The sequence below is a fragment of the Bos taurus genome, chromosome 14 (genome assembly GCF_002263795.3).
Source record: "Bos taurus isolate L1 Dominette 01449 registration number 42190680 breed Hereford chromosome 14, ARS-UCD2.0, whole genome shotgun sequence".
NCBI classification, from domain to species: domain Eukaryota; kingdom Metazoa; phylum Chordata; class Mammalia; order Artiodactyla; family Bovidae; genus Bos; species Bos taurus.
Window position 1 is genome coordinate 21714449 of NC_037341.1, and position 23792 is coordinate 21738240.

General features: G+C 44.0%; 1 protein-coding gene across 2 annotated transcripts; it reads right to left on the bottom strand.

Annotated features, from left to right (window-relative positions):
• On the bottom strand, positions 1-23476 carry OPRK1 (opioid receptor kappa 1). Of its 2 annotated transcripts, none has more exons than NM_001046480.3 (4): positions 23406-23476; positions 22740-23035; positions 8900-9252; positions 1-2406 (listed from the first exon to the last, which is right to left on the bottom strand). In NM_001046480.3, the coding sequence occupies exons 2-4, from the start codon at positions 22994-22996 to the stop codon at positions 1874-1876; spliced, it is 1143 nt and encodes a 380-aa protein (NP_001039945.1). In that variant the 5' UTR covers positions 22997-23035; positions 23406-23476; the 3' UTR covers positions 1-1873. Both variants share the same exon structure in this region, with proteins under 2 accessions (NP_001039945.1, NP_001305693.1).
• Positions 23477-23792: the final 316 nt, after the last annotated feature.

A 23792-nucleotide genomic window follows, 5' to 3' on the forward strand; every position in this document is an offset into this window, starting at 1 on the left:
AAATCAATGAAATGTAAGCAATGCTCAAAAGAACACTTCATTTTCATCAGGGAAAACCTTGCCCTGCTGTCTTCACCCATCCATGTTAGGTGTTGTGAAAATGTGGAACACAAAACACATCATCACAGTAACCCTGGAGGAAGAAATGGCAACCCACTCCAGTATTCCTGCCTAGGAAATCCCATGGACAGAGGAGCCTGGCAGGCTACAGTCCATAGTGTGGCAAAGAGTCAGACTTGACTGAGCGACTCAGCACACACATCACGATGAAATTCTGGAGCCACATAAAAACCTCCCATGCAAGGTACATTTCCAAACGTAGAGTGTACACACAGTAGAAAGTCCACAGTGAACACATCTTGAAGACGCAGTAATGTCTGTAGTTATGTTTCACATTGCTATAAATTCCAGAGGGTGTTGCCCTAACATACAGGCTTAAAGAAGAGATGGGTGTTATTTCTAAATTAGCCCTTTCTTCTGCCCAGGCAAACTGCAGAAAAAGCCATTACCTCGAAACCATAAGTTTCAGGGGAAAGAAGGAAGAAGTTATACATTATCTGGAAGTTCTAGCAAAATTACTCTAAATGTGCCCCCTGCCAGCATTATCCTCAGCAGGTGTGCTCCTCGCGGAATACTGTGCCAGCCATGTTCCAGCACCGAGAGTAACATAATGTCCTCATTCCCCCACAATTAGGATCAATTTCACTTCCGGCTAAAAGCCACAAAATAGTATCTCAAGATTCACATGAGCAAGATGCCCTCCTTCCATGAACAGAGAGAATCTGGTAATAGTGATATGTTCATAAAAAGATACTGCTTATAAACTAGATTCTGCCAAGGCTACCACCTGGGAGTGAGTTAAATATTTCCTGATTCATTAACGTATGAGTTCTGAGCCCTGTTAAAGGGCTGACAGTGCTCAGGGACTCAGAGGATGTGACACATGACTGATCCCAGACAAAAGCTTATGCATCAATGAAACATCTTTGCATCAGCCCTAAATGACTCAGGATTTCATCAGCATGTCCCAGGGAAGCCACTTGGTGGGAAGACAAGCCCATTCCTTATTTGCACGTATACTATTATTTACAGATGAAACTGTACATATTTTTTGTGGCATTGAAACCACTTTGTGTCTCTTAACAACAGGACATGCTTTATCATGAGGTTATCTGTCTGAAGAGCATGCTAGAAACAAACCAACCATAGTTTTCAAGAAATTAAATGATGTCAGAAAATACCTTTTGTATATTTAAATAACTTCGTAAACATCAGGATAATTTTCTGCTACACATGAACAGCAGACACCCCAGGGGTGGGGTCTTAAGCTGAAATCCTCACCATGCAGCTGCAGGAAATGCATGTCCACTCGGCATAAAGTGAGCTGGGCAGGGCCCTGGACAGGGGTCTTCTTCTTACCGAGGTCATTGCTGTCTGAAGTTGTGTCCGGACTGGAGAGCCACGAAGCTCTGAAATCACTGCATTTTTCTTTTGCCAAATAGAGCTTTTGACACCACGTTGCTTAGGTAAATCTCAGCAGAATGGGTCCTGAACTAAAGGTAGGGAACCAGAAGAAAAAGGCTTATTTCTTGGGTCATCAAAGGAACTGGGAGTCAGCACCGCTTCTCTGCCCTAGAAGGGGCTGCATCTGCTCACTCAGATCTCCTATGCTCCATTCCCAGGGCCCTGATGTTTCCACTGACCTGAGTCACTAATACAGCCTGCATCTTGCAATCTCAGAACCACAAGATTTCTAAAAGTTTGTTAAAATTTCTCCCTTTCCATCTCAGACTGCGGTAGTAATCTGAGTTAATCCTAGATCATTGAACTCTTCTCTACCCGGAGGACTATAAGAAGACATCTCCACGACTAGTCATACTGGTTTATTTACCCCATCAACCTCCCTCACGTAGGCAGGATCCTGAACGGTATTTCTGACCCTGCTTGTGCTCTGGCGCTCCATCCTCATCTTAATGGGAAAGCAGAAGTCCCGGAAACACCGCTTGAAGTTTTCGTCAAGGAATGCGTAGAGAATGGGGTTCAGGCTGCTGTTGGTGTAGCCCAGGGCGATGCAGAAGTAGTAGCTGGAGAGGGCAGCCGTGCTGTGGGCAGTGCTCCCCAAGGCCTCCACGAGGATGAAAATGTGGATGGGGGTCCAGCAGACGACGAAGACCGCCACCACCACCAGCACGAGCCTGGTGATCCGCCGCAGGTTGCGGTCTTTCTCTCGGGAGCCGGAGAGGAGGCGGACGCTCTTTAACCGCAGGATCATGAGGGTGTAGCAGACAATGATAATGAGGACGGGGATGACGAAGGCAAAGACGAAGACACAGACCTTCATGAACAGGTCCCACCAGGAGTAGTCGTCATCTGGGAACTGTAGGGAGCACTCGATGACTTCCATGTCTGCAGGAGGGAACAAACCCACAAAAGGGAAATCCGTTAGCCAAGGGTTTCAAATGTGGATTTCAATTACTTTCATTACAAAGGTCCAATTATGGCGAGGTGATATTACCTGAAGCTGATCACCAAGCTAGGAATGAGGGCCGTGAGTATTAACCATCTTTTTTTCCCCACACATAGAACAATGAAGTCAGAAAGGTTACCATTCACTGGTAACAAACACACTGCTATAGAGTAAATAAGATTAGCCAGCAGTACGAATTATCTAGTTGTGGAGGCTGGTTTGATGCCGACTATTTTCAGGAGAGCTACCCTGTTAATTTACAGCAGGAGTACTTACTTGCACACCCATGTATTAACAATTCTCCCAGATCTAAGGCTCTGGCAATAAAAGCTAGTGGTGGTTTAGTCACTAAGGCGTGTTGGACTCTAGCGCCCCATGGACTGTAGCCCACGAGGCTGTAGCCCCCACAAGACTCTCCAAGAAAGAATACTGGAGTGGATTGCCATTTCCTTCTCCTATCTGCAATAAATGATAAAATATTGCAAAACCAGCCGTTCGACTTAACAAAAAAGCCAACTTGTCAGAAAAACCTTAAGTGGTTTACAGGAAATCACTATGTAGGTCCATAAGCATGTAAACCGGAGAAGGCAATGGCACCCACTCCAGTACTCTTGCCTAGAAAGTCCTATGGACGGAGGAGCCTGGTAGGCTGCAGTCCATGGGGTCGCTGAGGGTCGGACATGACTGAGCGACTTCACTTTCACTTTTCACTTCCATGCATTGGAGAAGGAAATGGCAACACACTCCAGTGTTCTTGCCTGGAGAATCCCAGGGACGGCGGAGCCTGGTGGGCTGCCGTCTATGGGGTCGCACAGAGTCGGACACGACTGAAGTGACTTAGCAGCAAGCATGTAAACAAAATTTGTCTAAATATCACCCAGCTGCTGTGATTTAATAGAACCAGTGGTACTCATTGTGATTAAAATCATTGCTGAAACATGAGGAAACTTTTGAAGAAGAAAGAGGAGGAGGAGGAGAAAAGGAGACAAAAGGAAACAGAAGAAAGGGGAGGAGGAAGAAGAGAGTCAGTACTATCATCTTCAAGGAAATTCATGAATCAGTTTTTTACTTTTGCCAACGTTGACTATGTAACAGGGAAAACAAATATATGATTACTTAGAAAATGACTTTATTTTGCTCTGCTGTTCTTTGCTGGACAGCATTCTCTTTGGAGTGACCATAATATTAGAAAGAGCAGAGACTCAGGACAAGTACCTTTTATAATATTTTCCCAGAGGCCACCCACCCTCCCCAAGCTCTAGCCACTGAGCCCAGAGCAGGCTAAATTCTTTTTGCCCTGATTCTTCCTTACAGATAAAGAAACAATGAATGATACTAAGGTGTAGTTTTTATAATGAAAACGTGTCTTCTGACATTGGAAAATCTGCTACAAAAATAGCATAAGGATACTTTTCAAGCAGTGAAACAGCTCTATTAATCATGTTTTCTAAAACATCTTAATGTGCTCCTAATCATATATTCCTTTGTAAAACAAAATCTATCTTAGAATTTCAATTAGACATGCTTTAAAACACAAAGAATACAATCATTTCAGCCAATTAATGAAGACGACTGTTTCAGAGTCATTTTTATCAACTAAATACCAGATCAAACCTTCCAATAGTAAATGAAAACTCCCAGATTAACTTATAATTTTTGATTCCCTAAAAAGCTCTTGTCCTAAGTACTATTACTAGGAAGACTAAAAGAAACAAACAAGCATCTCTCAGTTTTTGCTTTAGTATTTATGGGAATAAGAACAGTTAAAATCACATTTTAAAAAATTCACCACTATAATCATAGTTCAAAATGTATTTATTAAACAACTTTTTAGGATGGCACATTGCAATCTGGCTTCTTTGAAGGTTTTTTCTTTCCTGCTTAAATTCTGTGTATTCCAACAGTGTCTTTCTTGTGGTTGACTTCAGCTTGAATGTCACTTTAAAGACATTTATACAGAGTTTCCATGGTGGCTGGGTGGTAAAGAATCCACCTGCCAATACAGGAGAGACGGGTTCAGTCCTCGATTTGGGAAGATCCCACATGCTGCAGAGCAACTAAGCCTGTGCCCCACAGCTATTGAGCCTGTGCTCTAGGGCCCAGGAGCCGCAACTACTGAAGACTGCTTGCCCTAGAGCCCGTGCTCAGCAACAAAAGAAACCACCACAAAGAGAAGCCTGTGCACAGCATCTAGAGAATGGCCCCTGCTTGGCACAACTAGACAAAAGCCCACGTAGCAGTGCAGACCCAGCACAGCCAGAAATAAATACATAAGTAAATACAATTGTAAAAAACACATTTATACAGAGGCAGATCCATTTGAATAGTCCTCTTCTCTGAAATTTGTATTCTCCCGCTATACTACCCTCTGGAGAAGGAAATGGCAACCCACTCCAGTATTCTTGCCTGGAGAATCCCAGGGACAGAGGAGCCTGGTTGAGCTGCCATCTATAGGGTCGCACAGAGTCGGACTTGACTGAAGCGACTTAGCAGCAGCAGCAGACTATACTCATTGTATTTTTTTATCATTATTCAAAGACAGAAGCCAGAGAGAAACCAGACAGTAGCTCTTTGTAATAATATGTTGCCTTTCCCAGTGTTTTTCTCTCTATCCAGAATGTAAATTATCTTAGGGTAGGGACCCAGTCTGCCTTGAATAATATTCAATTCCTGCCACACAAGGAGGCAGGAACATATGGTGTTTGAGGAGAATAAATTGTTAAATAAACAAATGAATACCACATGGAAATCCTTGAAAATATGGACTCAGTGCAGTAGTCATTATGGAAGAGTAATTTGATAAGATAATCAAGGCAACATAAGGGCTGATGTTTAATTTGGGGACATCTTTTAGCTCTGAGAATCAGCTTTCTCTTGCATGTAGTAGGAACTCAAAAATGTTTAATGATTTAAATCACTTAAGTAGTGATTTAGTAACTGAATGATACATCCAACACTGGAATACCCAAATATACAAAGTATATATACACAGAACTAAAGGGAGACATAGATCGAAATACAGTAATTGTAGAGGGATACAATATCACTCTTTCAACAAGGGGCAAATAATCCAGATAGAAAATCAATACAGAAATGCCAGATTTGAAAAAATTAAAAATGAACTTAACAGACATACACAAAACATTTCACTCAAGAGCAGCAGAAGACAAATTCTTCTTGAGTGTGCATGAAATAGTCTACAGTACATATATGTATATATACATATATGTATATACACACACATCATATGTTAGGACATGGAACAAGTCTTAACAAATTAAGAAGATCAAAATCATATCAAGTATTTTTTCTGACCACATGAAAATAGATACCAATGACAGGAAACAAATGGAAAATTCACAAATATGTAGAAATTTAACAACACAGTCTTAAAAACCTAGGAGTGGAAACAGAAATCAAAAGGGAAATAAAAAATTGCTTGAGATGAATGAAAAAGAAATACAATACACCAAAACTGATGGGATGTAGCAAAAGCAGTTCTCAGAGAGAAGTTTATAATGATAAATAGCTACATGAAGAAAAAAGTAAGATCTCAAATAAAGAACCTAACTGTACACATTAAGGAACTAGAAAAAGAACAAACTAAGCCCAAAGTTAGTAGAAGGAAAGAAATGAGAAAGAATGAATCAGAAATAATAAACAGAGACTAGGAAAACAATAGAAAAACAGCTTTTAAAAAAAAAAATAAAAATAACAAAACCTCAGCTACACTAAGAAGAAAGAAGACTCAAATAAGTAAAATTATTAATATAAATGAAAGAGGAGACATTACAACCGATAACACAGAAATACAAAGGATCATAAAAGGTGACACTAAACAATTATATGCCAAGAAATTGAACAATTCAGAAGAAACAGATAAACTTCTAGAAACATACAGCCTACCAGACTGAATCTGAAGACACAGACATTGGTCTGATTAGACCAATAACAGATACAGAGATTGGGGCTAAAGAAAAGCCTCCTTACGAGAAAAGTCAAGTGCCAGATGGATGCATCCAAGCATTTAAGATGCATGGGTTGAGACTTCCTGTCCAGGTGGCTGTGTTCTAATGCACTGACACCTGGCTCCTTTCATCGAGTTTTCTCCACAACCGTGACTCTGTGAATCACCAGTGCCAGTCAGCTCTGCCTCAAGGGCATGGAGATGACCTAAAGGACTCCTTGGTCTGCCAGGATCTGGACACGCATGTGATGCAGCACACCACAGTGAGCAGGCTAGCGGGCCTGGAGACACTCTCTCATCACATAATACAAGTGTGCTTTACAAAATAAAAGACACACAGAAAGGATGGAGCCTTTCTACAAGACTAGTTTTCACTCCTTCCTCCTCTATTTACTGCACAAACTAATCCCCTGGTGACACTGGTGCGTCTTTTCTTCCATCATATCTGCACATGTTCATCTACAGCAACTCCTTCCAGGAAAACCTGCATCTATCTTTATTTCCTTTAAAAAACCTAATTGAAACCCAATTCCTCGAGAATGTCATTTTCTGACAACAATTACAGGAGTAGTGGTTAAGTCAACAGGTATAATGTGAAATGTAAAAATCAATTCTTTATTTGCCCTGGGAAAAACAATCTCTCTTCTTTTATTATTAACCCCAGTCTTCTCATGTTCATGGAGCATCTCCTTTTGAACCTAAGTTATTACACACCAACCCCTAAGGCTCAGAAGAGTTTCCTGCAATTTTATTTCATGTGTTGTGTGCATGAAGAAGCAAAATCCTATGTGTAATTGTTGTTGCTGTTGTTCAGTTGCTAAGTTGTGCTCGACTCTCTGCAACCCCATGGACTGCAGCACACCTCTGTCCTCCACTGTCCTCCACTGTCTCCCAGAGTTTGCTCAAATTCATATCCATTAATCATATTAATGTAATTAATACTAAATAGTAATTAAATTAATCATATTGTGATGTAATTAGTGTAATTAATCATATTTTAAAGTTCTCTAATAAAGCTTGGCATTTCTTAAAATTTATCAAGTATTATAGCTTAACATCTGTGGTATTTACACTGTAACTTCATTTTAAAAGAAAAAAGATTATGCTTCATTTGAAAATGTGTACCATGCAGGAGAAGCTATGGTTTTAGCACCTGCCTTTCCACTATGACCTGGAAAGTCTCTGCTTATCTGTACTCACAGGTATCATGAACCTCTCTCATAACCTGGAGCATTTAGACACCTGCTAAGGCAATAAATAGCTCCCCTCACCCCAGTGAATTTATATTAAAACAAAGGTATTTTCATAGCTTTATCTTTCATTATTAAAGCTAAATTCCTAGAGCAGAAGTTCTTGCCTTGGCTATAGGTCAGAGTCATCTGGGGAAATCTTAAAACTCTTGACACCCAGACTGTGCCTCGGATCAATTAAACTGAACCCTCCAGAGAGGGACCCAGGCAGCAGAGTTTTTCTAAAGGTGAACTTCCAAGTGATTCTAACATGCATCCCAGAGTCAGAAGCACTGTCCTGGAAATACAGAGAAAACATCAAGTCCTGTTTGCATGGGGTGAAAAGCAATGAGTCCAAAGTTTGATGGCTTCGTTCATCTGTACTATCATCCATTGTGAACCTGATTTTGACTGACTTACCTTCAGAAGAAAGCTTCCCTGAGGGCTCAATGGTAAAGAACCCGTCTGCCAATGCAGGAGACATGGATTTGATTCCTGGGTTGGGAAGATCCCCTGCAGAAAGAAATAGCAACCCACTCCAGTATTCTTGCCTGGAGAATTCCATGGACAGAGGAGCCTGACACGCTGCAGTCCATGGGGTTGCAAAAGAGCCGAACATGACTTAGTGATTAAACAACAACCACCAACAAATAAAGTTGCCATGGAAATTAACCCCTTAGGAAAAAGAGTGAAGAGGCAGCCTATGACTTTAATGACTTAGGACCCTTTTTAGGGAGGAAAAAGAAGAGCGAAGTATATTTTAGAATTGCCAGGATGCGACAAAATTGTATTTTAAAAATCCACATGCCTGTGGTTCCTTACTTTGTCCTCACCCCTCCAGGTTCCATAAGCACTTTCTAAGTAGGGGATAGGATGGTGTCTGTGTTCTGGCCACGCCATCATCCCATCTTGTGTTAGACAAAGGAAGGAATGCAAATTGTTTTCTTTCTCATTTTCCATGAATTTAGGCATTATATTTCTGTTGGCTTTTGGCTTTTCTTCTGTACATAAGTCCTACTCACTCCCAAATTAAGAGTTTGTATAACTAGAAGCTACATTCTAAAAATGAAATAATGTAGCTGAATCACTTTTATGTACACCTGAAACTACACCACACTTCAATAATTTTTCAATAAATCAGCTATACTCCAATGATTTTTTTATTTTATGAACAAGGACAAAATAAATCACAGAGTTTTTTTTTTTTTTTTTTTTTATGGAAACAGCCACCCTTACCTTCCCTAACTTTGGTTCCTCCAAGGACTATGGCAGAGATGCCAACAGATGAAGACAGGATCCAGATACAGATGTTGATGATCTTCGCCTTCAGGGGTGTGCGGAAGTCAAGAGCCTTGACGGGGTGGCACACGGCGATGTAACGGTCCACACTCATCATGGTCAAGGTGAAGATGCTGGTGAACATGTTGTAGTAGTCGATGGAGATGACCACCTTGCACAGCACATCCCCAAAGGGCCAGGAGTTCATCAAATAGACCGTGCTCTGGAAGGGCATAGTTGTGGTCACCAGTGCATCTGCCAAAGCCAGGTTGAAGATATAGATGTTGGTTGCTGTCTTCATCTTTGTGTATCTAAGAGACAAGAAACAAGATCATTTCTTTCCATCTTCATGCCATACTCACGAGGTAAATGTTTCTCTCGATTACTGAATGTTTCATCCACTTATTCTTTATGTATTTATCATGCAGACATTGGGGGTAGTAGAAAAATGGGCAAATATTTCCAATTTTATTTAGCTTTTATTCTAGTGCTTTGTTCCAAAATCTATTTAATTGTAAAAGGGTAAAAAAAATGAGTTGGATAATCACTGACTCAACTGACATGCGTGTGCGCAAACTCCGGGAGATAGTGAAGGACAGGGAAGCTTGGTATACTGCAGTCCATGGGGTCGCAAAGAATCGGACATGACTTAGGGACTGAACAACAGCACAAGAAACAAGTAGGCTTCCCTCGTGGCTCAGTGGTAAAGAATCTGCCTGCCAGTCCAGGAGATGCGAGTTCAATCCCTGGGTCAGGAAGAACCCCTGGGGGAGGAAATGGCAACCCACTCCACTATTCTTGCCTGTGAAATCCCATGGACACAAGAGGCTACAGTCCTTGGGGTCACAAAGAGTTGGAAATGACTTAGCAACTAAAAACAACAAAACAAAAGAAATGAGAATAGATAGACAAGTGGATAAATATACATATAGATCTTGTCAACAAACTTGTGTGTCATATAGGTCTTTATTTTGTGACTAACATTGTAATCCTACACAAGATTGCTTGGCTTTCATTATTTTTTAATGCTTTTTTTTTTTTTCCACTGTGTAAAACAAAGATAAAACATACCCAACTTTTCCTTAAGATTACTTTGAGAAATCAATCATTGTAATTATGTCTTTTGAAAATCTAAATGGTTTTTTATTTTTAAAATAATTCCATTTCAATGACTACAACACAACCAAGTGTAGATTTTTTTAACCAGTGACCTACAGCTTTTAATTTTAAATGTGTTATGTAAAAAAAAAACAAACAAACAGGCTGAGTTCTCTTATACACAGTATAGCATGAAACATAATCTGGTATGGTATGTGAGAAATAAATATGTTCCTTTCACTTTCATCTTGAGAGGTTTATGAAGCACACAATTTGTTTCATCTTCCAACTGAGGGAACAGAAAATTTCAAAATAAGTCAGAAAGATTGCCTTTAAGCCCAAATTACTTCTTTCCATTTTCACATGAAGTTTAGAACCATTGCCTCTTCTATTAAAACTGAATTAATAAGATTGTTCTACTTACAGAATGCTTCCCCAGGGATCTATAGGGCAGGAAATGTTCCAGACTACCTCAGCAGGTTTTCTGAGGGCAGATGCTAAGATATGGTGAGAAAATCCATAGGGAAATGATTTTCTACACACCTCAGGGTTGTGGACCTAATCACAATTAATTCAACCATGTCCCATGTATCTTCAAGGAGCCAGACTTTTTTCCATATTAAGACCCTGAGTTTAACTGAAGGTTATTTGTAAGGAGCTGATTACAGAAAATGACTTCTGCTTGGGCTATAAAGTATTATCAGTGGTATCTGTGGATCTCTGTGTCTGTGCTGTCTTTTTTTTTTTTAATGCCTGAGTAATATTCCATTGTGTATATAAACCAAGTCTTCTTTATCCATTCATCTGTCAGTGGACATTTAGGTTGCTTCTATGTCTTGGCTATTATAAATAGTGCTACTAAGAACACTGAGGTACATGCATCTCTTCAAATTAGAGTTTTCTCCAGATATCTGCCCAGGAGTGAGATTGCAGGACCACATGGCAGCTCTAATTTTTAAGGAAACTCTATGCGATTATTCACAGTGGCTACACCCATTCACAGTCCTATGAGTGGTGTAGGAGGGTGTGTTTGTCACTCAGTCGTGTCTGACTCTTTACGACCCCATGGACTGTAGCCCACCAGGCTCCTCTGTCCATGGGATTCTCCAGGCAGAACACTGGAGCAGGATGCCATTCCCTTCTCCACGTGATCTTCCCAACCGAGGGATTGAACCCAGGTCTCCTGCATGGCAGGCAGATTCTTTACCATGTGAGCCACTAGGGAACATTATCTGTTCAAATACTGTCTTCTTAAAAATATGGTTTTATGTTTGAAAAATGCATCTTACAACCCAGCCTCTTACTCTTTCAATCCCTAATACCAGCAAAGACTTGAGCCAGCAACACCTGTGACTTCTGCTCTCAGGTTTTGTAACATGATATTCTCCTCTATCTTTACAAAGTTAGACTGATGTTCTCTGCCTTACACATTTAGGTGGACCTGGGTTCTAGTCCTTAGTTTTCCCTCCAACTGACAGACTTTGGAGAGGTCACTAAAAACCCTGAGTTTCAGTTTCCCCACCCTGGAATGGGAAACTTAACACTTATCTCAGAGTGGTCCTGAGATAACCAAGGGAAGGCACCTGATCTGGATTTTGTCTGGAATTTATTGCATGCTTCCAGCTCCTCTCCCTGCTCTAATATGGGTGGAAGCTACCAGTTACCAGAGGAAGCAGAAGGGAACACAGTTTGTAGTTAACACCTCTGGTCGTATTTACCCATTTCAGCTTGAATAGGAAAGATAAAAGTAAAAATAAAGCCTACAACCTTATGTACTAGCACACCATGAATAGAAAGACACATGAGTTACAATAAAATAGCATATGTGTCTTTCAGGTAGTCAAAAAATACTGGATGATAACTTGCCCTGAGATTTTCAAAAATATTTTTATTAGATGTGTGAAATTGCTTAAGCCTTGAACTTTCAAAGAGTTCAAACCCTGTCATCAGATCTCAGAATGAGACAGATGACTACCTGCAACAAACATGTCTATAAATGACATTGATCGCAATTAAACTAATTGCAGTGGAAGTTGGTGCTCCCCAAGAAACAATCTCTCCCCATACACTTCCTGGAGGAGCTCTCTGTTACAGCCCGAGGGCCAAAGGTGTCTGCCAGGGACGGAGGGAGATGCTGGCAGCCCCTGCTGTGGAGACCCCTGCATCTGCTGACATCCGATGTCTGAGCATGAGGTGGATCATGCTCATGACACTAATCGTAATAACCGTTTATCTCCAAACACTCCCTATGTCACACTCTGCTGTGCGCTCCACATGCCGTATCCCACTCAGTCCTCACAGTGACTCTACGTGGTGGGTACCAGCATCTTCACTCTAGAAACGAGGCACTGAGAACCGCAGGAGGTTGTAAATGTCTCAAGAGTCGCATGGTTAGAAGAGGCATTGCAGGAACTCAGACCCAGGGATTTGAGCTCATGCCCACATTCTTGCATCTCTGCAGCACTTCATAACTTACAAAGCCCACCCAGTGTTTTGACTTCTACATATCCTATTTGATTTTCACAACAACTGCTCTTTGAGTTGCCCAGGGCATGTATGCCTTTTCCCTAATATGGCTGAAGAAAGTAGACTCAGGAGAGTAAATTGATTTTTCTAGTGTCAGAGAGGGAAGGGCCCTGTGGGAGGACAGGGAGGGAGTAGCAGGTCTTAGCCCCCACTCCAGAGCTCTGGAAGACACGTGCTTACAAGCCTACAACCCTGAAAAGGAGAACTCAACAGGTACAAGTATTAACAACAAATAGACTATGAGTACAAGGAATATATATTAAGTCTTTTATGTGCTCCACTGGACTGGATCCAGTCAACACAGGATTTTAAGACCTTCCCCCACCTCAAAGACAACCTGGTTGAGCCCCTGGGTATGGGTATTGTTTGCGTTGAACCAGAACAGAACAGCATGTGTTATTTCAATTATTATCTGTCTGCTGGCGGAAATAAACGAGTAAGCTTTCTCACCACAATCAGATAGGAAATCACTTTCCATTTCATCCATGCTGCCTGACAAAGACTCACAAGTCTTTCAAGTAAAATGGCACTGTGTGAGTGGGAATTCTTGGCTTGTGTGGAGCAGCTGGGGGTGGGCTGGCAGCGGGCGGCTGCACTTTTTGGCATACACGCTGCAGGAGCGTGTGGCATTAAGAGAGCAAAGTGTATAGGCTGTACCCGCCAAACTTGCCAGTGTCACAAACCTGGTAACAACGGTGAGATGCAGGAAGCAGGCCAGCGAAAGGATCAGGAGGGAGCCCAGGGTGCCAGCCATGAGGAAGTCAGCACAGGGCAAGGTCATGGATGGTGTCCCCGGGAGCTTAGAATCTCCCCATCACACATAAACTCAAGATCTTGAGTCCTTGTCAGAGAGATTTGTTGAGTGGCTTCTTAACTGGTAGCCATACATGCTGGTGTGATATCAAGGGGAACAAAGGAATCTGTGGAGCTCTCAGGAACCAATGTCACCACGTAGAGATTCTAGGAGAGCAAGGCTCTCGCAGGAGAAACTGACTCAGAACCTATCACCAGGCAGAGATTCTAGGAGAGCATGGCTGTCGAGGGAGGAACTGACCCTGTGACACTGCAGGCTCATGGCTTCCTGTCCTGCCCTGCACCTGCCCGGTGCAGACAATCCAAGTAGAGACTTTACTCTTGGAGCATTACTATCCCTTACTATTGAGGTGTGCTGCCCCAGTGTTTTTCCTTAACTTTATGAGGCTTTTTAAATCAGGAGCTGCTTTTTAGCTTTGGTGCAGCATAATAAACCCTTAATCTTGATGGCTAATCACCATATATCTTTAAACACAGACACATTCTTGGTTTTGTGGATTTTGGTATTTTGTGGCTCATCCCTGCCCTCGTCTGCCAGGCTGACATCCTCTCTACTCTTCAGCTGGCTCATGCTCCCTCCCCAGCCACATCTTCTTATCATTTCAACACCAAGTCTTAGCTCCTACTCCATACACAGCAGCATCCTGGACACTGAAGCGACTGAAAAACAAGTTGACACAGATCCTGCCCCCAGGATCTTCTAAATTAATTGAGTCAAGATTGTAACACAAATCAGAAGAATAGACTACCTGATGGGAAGAACCAACTCACTGGAAAAGACACTGACGCTGGGAAAGATTGAGGGCAGGAGGAGAATGTAATTTCTAATAAGTAAAGGAATTGAGGGCCATATTCCAAAGTTTCTTAAGGAGTCAGAAACTGTACCAGAGAAATGACAGGATACTCGGAATTCCGTTCCTTCCAGCAGCTAAAGATTGAGAGACATTCTGGTAAGTGTGGTTAACTGCACCTTGTGAGGGCAGGAAGCATCTGACATGAGGAGGCAGAGCCGGAGCCAGAAGGGAATATCAACACAAAACACAGCATGTGACCCCTCGGTAGACAAAGGCCATCACGCAGGTTATGGTGTTTCAGCTTGTCTATGAGCAAAGCCCGTGGCTTTCAGGAGAGGGAACTCAGTGAAGAGGAAGTGAGTGATCTCCTCAAATTCGAGAGACCATGGGAAAAGTAAAATGTGAGCCTTCTGAGTAGACACAGAATCTCGGCTTCAACATCACAAAAAAGCAAACATCCTACTGGCCAATTATCTGAAGAGAATCCTTTAATACAGCAAATACCTATTGGCCAACAGAAAGCACCTGAACAAACGCTGATCTGATGAAAACATCAGTGTGACCTGCCCCACGGGCAGCTGGCCGCCACCCCACAAGCCGGGGCTGGGCCAAGAGACGCAAGGCCTGCACACCAAACTCAGGAAGGGGAGGCTTTGCAGGCCCAGGGAAGAGACACCCCTCTTTAACCAGTGGTGGGGGGACAGCACAGTGAGAGTGGGCTTCAGCATCTTTTCTCCGTATGACGTATTCATCCCCCTGGGCGTGTTTTCCAGATACACAGCACTCTAGATTTTATGTTTAAAATAACCAGACACTGGGGACTTCCCTGGTGGTCCAGTAGTTAAGACTCTGTGCTTCCAATGCAGGGGACATGGGTTCAATCCCTGGACAGGGAACCAGGATCCCACATGCCATGTGACCTGGCTAAATAAATAAACAAAATTTGAAAAAGTAAAATAAAATAGCCAGATGTGACAGCTGTATCGATGCAAATTCTCAGGGGAACTTTTTAAAAAATATATAAGTTTGCTTCATTAAATTATCCAGATATTTCCAGTTCATCTCAATGAATTGGCTAAACATCCTTTTAGATTGTTTACTACTGAAATTATGGTTCTTCACTAAAGGGCAGTAGCTTGTGATTTTAAAAAAAAAAGGGAATTTGAGCTGCTGTTTCTCCAATGATCCGACTTTGAAATAGCCTCAACTGATAGTATTCTAAAGGTGTCGTATTCACGTAGATATCAGGCCCTTGACACTGTACCACAGGCTGAGCAAAAGCTCTGAGGAGAACAGAGGAGGGGGCAGGGTGTACCCCAGCCCCAACTCCTGGGACTGCCAGTACCAGGCTGGCAGTGAGGTGCAGTCAGAAGGCAGACAGACACCTGCTCAGGCCCTGGTGGGCTGTCCTTGAGGGTGCTGTGGGGCAGGGGAGGAAGCAGTGCTGAAGCAGTGCTTTCACTGCCTTAGCCCGGGCCCCAGGAAGTGCTCCCCTTCCTGGAGTCACAGCCCTGTTCCCCAGGAGGTACTGTCCAGAGTGTCCAGCAGTGCACACAGGGTGAGAGTTTATCACAAAGGATGCAGGAACCCACTCCAGTATTCTTGCCTTGCGAAAGCCCATGGACAGAGGAGCCTGGTAGACTCCAGTCCATGGGGTCTCAAAGAGTTGGACACGACTTAGTGACTAAACAACACCAGCAGGTAGAAAACTATTACTACGAATCTCAAATGACGGATGCAGTGTTTCCTAGTGTACAACGCTCTGGATACCTAGACGTATGTAGACTTCTGGAATTATTTTCCCATTTTAATACCGAAAACTGACTTAGCTAAGGTGAGCCACAGGGTGCCACCCAGAGGCGACAAGGTCACTCTCCTGCTCTGTCTTCTGTGGAAAGGAAGAGCCCCCGGCATTAGGTGGAAAGCAACACAGCAAAGCAGAGTTTAGAGTTGTGCTGTGAACTTAGAAGAATTAATATTCAACAGAATCTCGGAAAATCGCTCTGATTGTTACAGCCTATCTCTAAAGGCACGTAAGTCCAGCCATGCTTAGTCTGAAGGCTTCCCCGCTCAACTTCAGATCAATTCCTTGGGGTATCTCAATTCATCCACATGTTTTATGTTTTTCTCATTTTTCATTTAAATGCTGACTTGCTTGGTCAGTGGAGTGAGTCAAATAAAAAGGCATAAGCCTTTTACAATATTATCCCCACTCCTAAAATCCATTCTTCTCATGTAAGTCTTCCTTATTTAAGATATAAGCCAGCATTCCAGCCAAAGAGAGAAACAAACAAAATACATTGGCTGATTTTCTGTTGAGGAATACATGAGTGTTATTCTGAAACCATCTTTTGTTAACCCGGTATTTTATAAAGCCTGTAAAACCTTCTACCTCTGAAACACAGAAGCCAAATCTTACAAAGGAAACCATCTCGCAGACATATGATTTTAGGTTTTTAGCTGAGCACAGAGGCACATCTCCCATGAAGCAGGGCAGCAACAATTGAGTGTCTCCACAGGTTAACCTAGGGAGAAGGCGATGCCAACTGCCCAGTTCTCATGAAGATGCTGCCTGCTGCCTAAAGACATCGCTGGGCAGAAAATGGATAGAAGCTGCCATTTCCCAGCGAGAAGTCAGTCCCTCCTAAAATAACACTAAGACGGGCGCCAAAAAAACTGTATTGGCACCACCATCCAAAAGTGATTTTAAAGACTACAACTTTGCCTGAGTCTGTTAAATCTTAGGAGCTCTGACCTGATAACCACGTTGCTTGTTTTTCTCTTTCTTTTTATTTTTTCCTGTTTTTTTTTTTCCTTTCTCTTTCTTTCTTTCTCCCTCCCTCCCCTCCTTACTCCTTTCCTCCTTCCTTCCTTTTCAAGCAACTGTGCAGTCTCTGATCTCTGAAATAGCTCCATGAAGATTTGGGCTTCCGTGACCACATGTCCCACATGGAAGAAAATAATCTCATTTAGCTAATCCATGTAAACAGTGGCAGTGAAGCCAATTTTCTCTTTTAAGAGCTTGTCAAACAGTAAAGTTACTTTGGGACATTTAAGATAGGCTCCTCTGAAAATAATTTCTGAAATTATCTTTCCTATGCTTGCTTTAAAGGAAATGTTGAGCACTGATTCCAAGAGAGGATCAGGATAAATTACAACATACTTATTTTTTTCTAATCAAAGCCTAAGGTAAGCCTGCAGTTGAATAGGAAGCAGTGAGTAGTTAATGACGACTACGCACCTCTGTCTTTCCTCTCACGTCTCCCTGCATGTCTTCAGGTGACATGATCTAAGTCGGCTCCCTTAACATTTAAGAGACTCTGGAATACACCCCTTACAAAGTTACCCCTTTGGGGATATTCCAACACTGCCCAGGCTGAATTACAGGGAAGCCAAAGTCTTCTACGAGCAAGACAAGGTCACCAGAAGACTGATCCCTTTATTGTGTCTTTATTGTGATAGCAAATAATTAATGAAAACTAATAAGAAAAGGCACAATTTATACGATCAAGGACCAAATAATTTTCTGCTTCCTGTAACTTTTTCTAATAATTTTTCCTTGCTTATCTTACATTTTCTGGAGAAGGGAATGGCAATCCACTCTAGTATTCTTGCCTGGAGAATTCCATGGACAGAGGAGCCTACAAGGCCATGGGGTGGCAAAGAGTCCATGGGGTCAGAAAGAGTCAGACCCAACTGAGTGACTAACACTATCCTTACATTTAATTTAAAAAGAAACATACCTTTATAAGAGTAAAGCTTTTCTTTAAATTAAACAAACAAACAAAAATACCCTCTTCAATATTCTTGCCTGAGAATCCCATAGACAGAGGCACCTGTCTACAGGCTACAGTTCATACAGTCAAAAAGAGTTGCACACAACGGAAGCGACTGAGCACAAAGAGATGAAATGAGGTAAAATTAAGGTAAAATGGGCTCTGATCCAACTTGACAAGTGTCCTTATAAGACGAGATCAGAATACAGAGAGTAGGAATGTCCACACAGAAGGATGACCACATAAGGACAGGGTGAAAAGGCAGTCATCTGCAAGCAGAGACACTCAGCAGGAATCAAACCCGCCAGGACCTTGATCTTGGACTTCCAGCCTCTAGAACTGCAAGCAGAGAACACAATTGTGTGATTTAAGCCACCCCGTCTGTGGTCCTTGTTATGGCAGCCTTAGCAAGGCAGATTCACTAGAAATCTGAGAAACCTACAAGACAATCCCATAGAACCATCCAGAAGGAGGGAGGGCAGATGAGTGTGAAGTAGGGATGAATAAGTGGAAGAGAGACACACAGGTTTAGGACTGTTCAGAGTTTCCCTGACAGTTATAGCCACAAGAATGGATAATACCATCAAGAGTGATGGTCAGTTTGATGAGCCATCTTGGCCAGCCTATGGTCTTCAAATACTCAAACACTCATCAAGATGCTATTCTGAAGGTGTTTTGTAGATGTGGTTAAAGTCCGTTATCAGTTGATCTTAAACAAAGGAGATGATCCTAGAGTACCTGGGTGGGCCTGGTCTAATCAGTCAAAGGGTCTTAACTACAAGGCATACAGCTTCTCTGAGAAAGAAGAGATTCCATGTTGGAAGTGTGTTCTGCCTCTTCTGACACCTATCCTCAGGGCTACAGACCTGACTGGCCACCCCCACAATCACCTAAGCCAAGTCTTTGTAGTAAACCCCTCCACACACACACATATATCCCCTACTGGTTCTGCTTTTCTGGTTGAATCCTGACTAATATGAAGAGAGTGCAAAGAAAGCTAAGAAGGCTCAGGAAAAGATGATTATTTAGGACACATCAGGAAAGAAGAGCCTGTGATGGAGACTGACAAGAAACCCATTGTGTGTGGAAGGAAGTCAAGGAGAAGGTGAGATTGGTCCAGCACGTGGAATCCCCATGGACTTTGAGGGACAGCCAGCCTGAGACATCACCTGGGACGTGAGACCTACACGTCCGAGAGACGAGCATCAGGGAGGAAACTCAAGTGCCCTGATTGAGTAATAGATGGACGACACCAAAGCGATGGGCAGGGGTTATTCCTCCAAGAGGTTTACCCAAGACAGACAGGAGGAAGAAAGGACGTTAGCTAAGGGAACATAATCTGTTAAATGGGTATGTGGAAACATACCCATGGGCTTTCCACATGGCTCCAGTGGTAAAGAATCCTCCTGCTAAAGCAGGAGACACAAGAGATGCAGGTTTGATCCCTGGTCGGGAAGATCCCTTGGAGAAGGAAATGGCAACCCACTTCAGTATTCTTGCCTGGAGAATCCCATGGACAGAGGAGCCTGTCTGGCTACAGTCCATGGGGTCACAAGAGTTGGACACAACTTAGCAACTAAACCACCAACCACCACACAGCTTTACCAGCCTGACATATATTGCTGCTGCTGCTGCTAAGTCGCTTCAGTCATGTCCAACTCTGTGTGACCCCATAGACGGCAGCCCACCAGGCTCCCCGTCCCAGGGATTCTCCAGGCAAGAACACTGGAGAGGATTGCCATTTCCTTCTCCAATGCATGAAAGTGAAAAGGGAAAGTGAAGTCACTCAGTTGTGTCCAACTCTGTGTGACCCCATAGACTGCAGCCCACCAGGCTCCTCCATCCATGGGATTTTCCAGGCAAGAGTACATATATTAGGTGTTCATTAAATGTTAATCGTTTTCACCAAGAGAGGAGACAGCCATATGTGTTGGAAGTTGTGGTTAGGCTGGGAAAAGGAATATAAGGTACCAGAGGTAGGGCTGCCTGGCAATGTCCCAGGCGTGGGCTGGGTGGGCATCATAGCATTCACTGCAGGTGACCTGCACAGGAGAGGTGAAGCGAACACGGGGTTAGGACCCTGAGGATCACCATGGGCACCCCAAGGTGTTGGTGGGACTCAAGGACATGAATCAAGGGCTGAGGTAAGACCTTCCTGAGCCAGGACCACAAACTCCTTTACCTGGAGAGAGGGAGGCTGCAGTGCTTAAATTTTAAGGTGTTCACAGTGAAAGGTTACAGAACCCTAACACTGGGCAACTGTAGTAGTTGCTACACATTAAAGGAGGAAAATCCTTGAAACATTAGATGATCTTCAGAAGATACCGGATGACATTCCAGGTGCTGAGGAAGAGCCATTTGTAAGGCAGGTCTACAAGCAGTCAATGCTTCTTCCACAACCCTCATGTCCTCCCAGGTCTGAGATGGCCATCCCAGACCTGTGCCTGCCCCGCCATCCGAGCATCTGAATTCCATCTCTAGGGTGATTTCCTAGATGACTCAACCAGGACCCTTAGGCAAGTTCAATATTTTAAAATAACATCCTTTTCAAAAGTGATCCTCCATCTTTTCAAGTGACACTGTTCAGCCAAGGTCAATCACAAAAGCCACACTTGAACTCCACCCTCTGGCTCTGCTCTAAGTTCTGATGAGCACACGGCGTCTGATGCCTGGCTCCAACCTTCAGTCCTTTCTTCTCCTTTGCAAAATAAACCCAAATCCATCAAGTTTTCTTCTGAGGTTTTATTTTTCAATTCTCTGGCCCTGTATCAGTCTGAACAAATTCTAAATGCTTCTTAATGCTCTTTGCTATAGATTTAAGCCAACTATTGTTTTGATATTTGGCTTTCCAAGATGATAATAGAACTCTTCGCTCCTCATTTACTATCAAATGGAGTGGGCAGATGCACAATATTATTACATGAACTCTATAACTCTTTTTGCATTTTTAGCTGAATTTATCCCCTTTTCACAAACTTTAGTCTTGGATGTCTTTGAGATAGACATATTTAGCTTATATTTATATTTCTTTGTATTTATCTTAAAAATTCTAGTCAATCTACAGTGACTCTTTTTTCTTTCTGACATGTCTAATGCTCCCCATGGAGTTATCTTTTCACATATTTTAGGATTCTTTATTCTTTTTAATCCTAGACTGCAGGGCTATACAAGGAGTTATAGAGCAACTTTAAAAGCCCTCTCAAACTCAAAACTTCAAGTTCTCTTTCAAGTGACAGTAACGTGTATCTGTTTCACTCAAGCACCTAAGTATGATGGAGCAGGAACAGAGTGGGTTTGCTCCTGGCATCCCCTTTCTCTGTAACAATGTTTTATTGTAAAACAACAGCCTCTGTAGCAAAGATCTCCTAGAAATTTTAATTATAGTTTAGAGTACAGCTGTCTTTTCTTTTCTCTTGGTTACTATAATCTTCTCTCTAATGGAGAGTAGCCCTGCAATTACTAAGGATTTGGAAGAACAATTTGCTTGTAAAATATTACTTCTGTAGCCTGTACTCATCACTGATACAAGTCCAGTGGAAGGCAGTAAGCAATTGTGGAAAGCAAGGTCACCAAGCTAGAGACACTAATTGTAGGTGAAAAGAGCTTTATAATATGTATTTGGAGGCTTAAAAGATGGTTTTCAGTTCTGTAGCACAGATGAGTATAAAAGAGGTGACATTCCCAAGTCAGAGAGAGAGAGAAATGAAACAGGTATTTGAAAGATTCATGCTACTGCAGATTCTGTCTTTAAAGTTCATAATAAATAAACAGCATGTTTCAAAACTAAAGTCAAGATCAAAAAAAAAAAGTTCTTCATCCTTTCTATGCCTCTAAGTAGAGTGACTTGCATCCTTCCTTTATTCACAGGAACGTCTCATCTTCATATTCACTCTTAAATGTGCAGCTGAAAACCATGAAGTCTCCCAGGAAGGGAAATTTCTCAAAGGGTATCCAAACAATGGTAGGATTTCTGTTTTTTCTTGCTTCCTTTGTTATGAGAGGCCAAAATAGAAATCACTTCACTTTCCAGAAAATTAGCATATATGCAGATATTTAGGTATTTATTATTGGAAGCTGACTTCAATGCGCCCACAAAAGAACAATAAAAAGAAAGCTCCAGTTCCCACGGTGGGGGATAAAAAGCAAAACAATTTTTGGAAACCTCCAGCACCCATACTTTAGGAGCCAAATACTAGATGGTTTCGGTACCAAAGTGACCAGCATTCTAAACAAATAAGATGGCATGTCAGTACTACAAGGCTCACATGTGGGTACTTAAATAGTATACTGGATTTGCTTCATAAACCATAACATCATTCTGATGAGTCACAGGAAATCCCGAATTCTCTTCAGGGCATGGGCATGAATTTTACCTAAAGAAATATTTGCAAGGGCAAAACAAAGTGCTCCAAACTGGTGCAGGCAATCGGGCAAAAGGCCAGGCAGTTGGACTAGTTTCCTTTCCAGGAGACACCGACTTTGTCCCTTGCAGGGACACCCCATTATCTCCATCCGAAGGGCCTTCTGCAGGGATTTGGGGCGCAGGGGAGGGTCACCCTTAAACCTTCAAGTCACCTCTGGTCCCTTGGATTCGTCCTGGGCGAACCTCGAGTCCCACAGCAAAACGTCTCCCAGGAAATCTCACTTCGAAGAGGCCGCCCTCTGAGCCTCTCCGGAGCCCGGACGGAATGGGGTCTCCACTACCCGGCTGGCATCCCTCCGCGCGTCCTGGTGACCAGCCCGACCCTCCCTCCGGCTGCGGCCACTGTAGCGCCGGGACCCCGCGCTCACCGGATGATCACGAACATGACCAGGGAGTTGCCCACCAAACCCACGACGAACACCACGGAGTAGACAGCCGTGATGATGACCAGGATGACCGGGGAGATGTGAGCTGGCTCCAGCAGCACGTCCTCCGAGCCCGCGCTGCCGTTACCGTCCGGCTCTGCCCAGCCCGGGAACCAGCCGCTGCCGTTGGGGGGCAGGCAGGTGCTCGGGGAGCAGGTGGGGCCCGGCTCACCGCGGAAGATCTGGACTGGGGGCTCCATGTCCGGCGGCTGCGGCAGCGGGACGAGGACAGGCGGCACCTGCGGGGACAAGAGAACCGACTGGACCCGGGAAGCGAACTTTGGCAGCGTCCGAGCCAGCGCGCGAGCGCGGCGGTGCCGGGGCCTGGGACCCGCTGATACCCACCTCGGCCGGAAGACCCCAGGGAGGCACAGGGGCACGGACCTCTCTCTGGGTGCCACCCCGGCCAGCAGACGCGCCGCGGGTACCAGGAGGGGCGGAGAGCGCACCGTCCTTTCCCCTGGTGCCTGAAATCCCCCACCCTTTCCTAGGCACGGCTCCCGGGAGGAACTGTCCCCAGTCTGCGGCCCGGAGACCCCAGGGACAAGAGACCCCTGGAGCGCAGAGCCCTCGCTGCCAAGGACCGCGCTTCGAAATCCCAAGGCTCACCTCCGGCTCGGGAGATGAGCGCAGCGGAACAGCGATGCTGGACCGCGCGGAACCCAGCGTTCCCGAATCCCACTCGCGGGTCGCCGTGCATCCGCAGCCCCGCGCCGGACCCCGCGCTCTGGCCGCGGACGCCGCCCCCCAACCCCCGAGCGCGTCCCCGCCACTCCGCGCGCGGCTCCCACGACCGGCGGCAGCTGAACACGGCTGGATGCCGCGAGTGCGCGCGAGCCCCAGACATCCCTCCTCTCCCGACCCCGCCCCTGCCGCCCCGCCTACCCGGCTGCGCGCCCCCTGCCCCGCGCCCCCCTGCTCACCTGAAGCACAGCCTCCATCCATGGCCCCTGGCCTCCCCGGCGCTTGACTGTGAACCGCTGGGCGATTCAGACT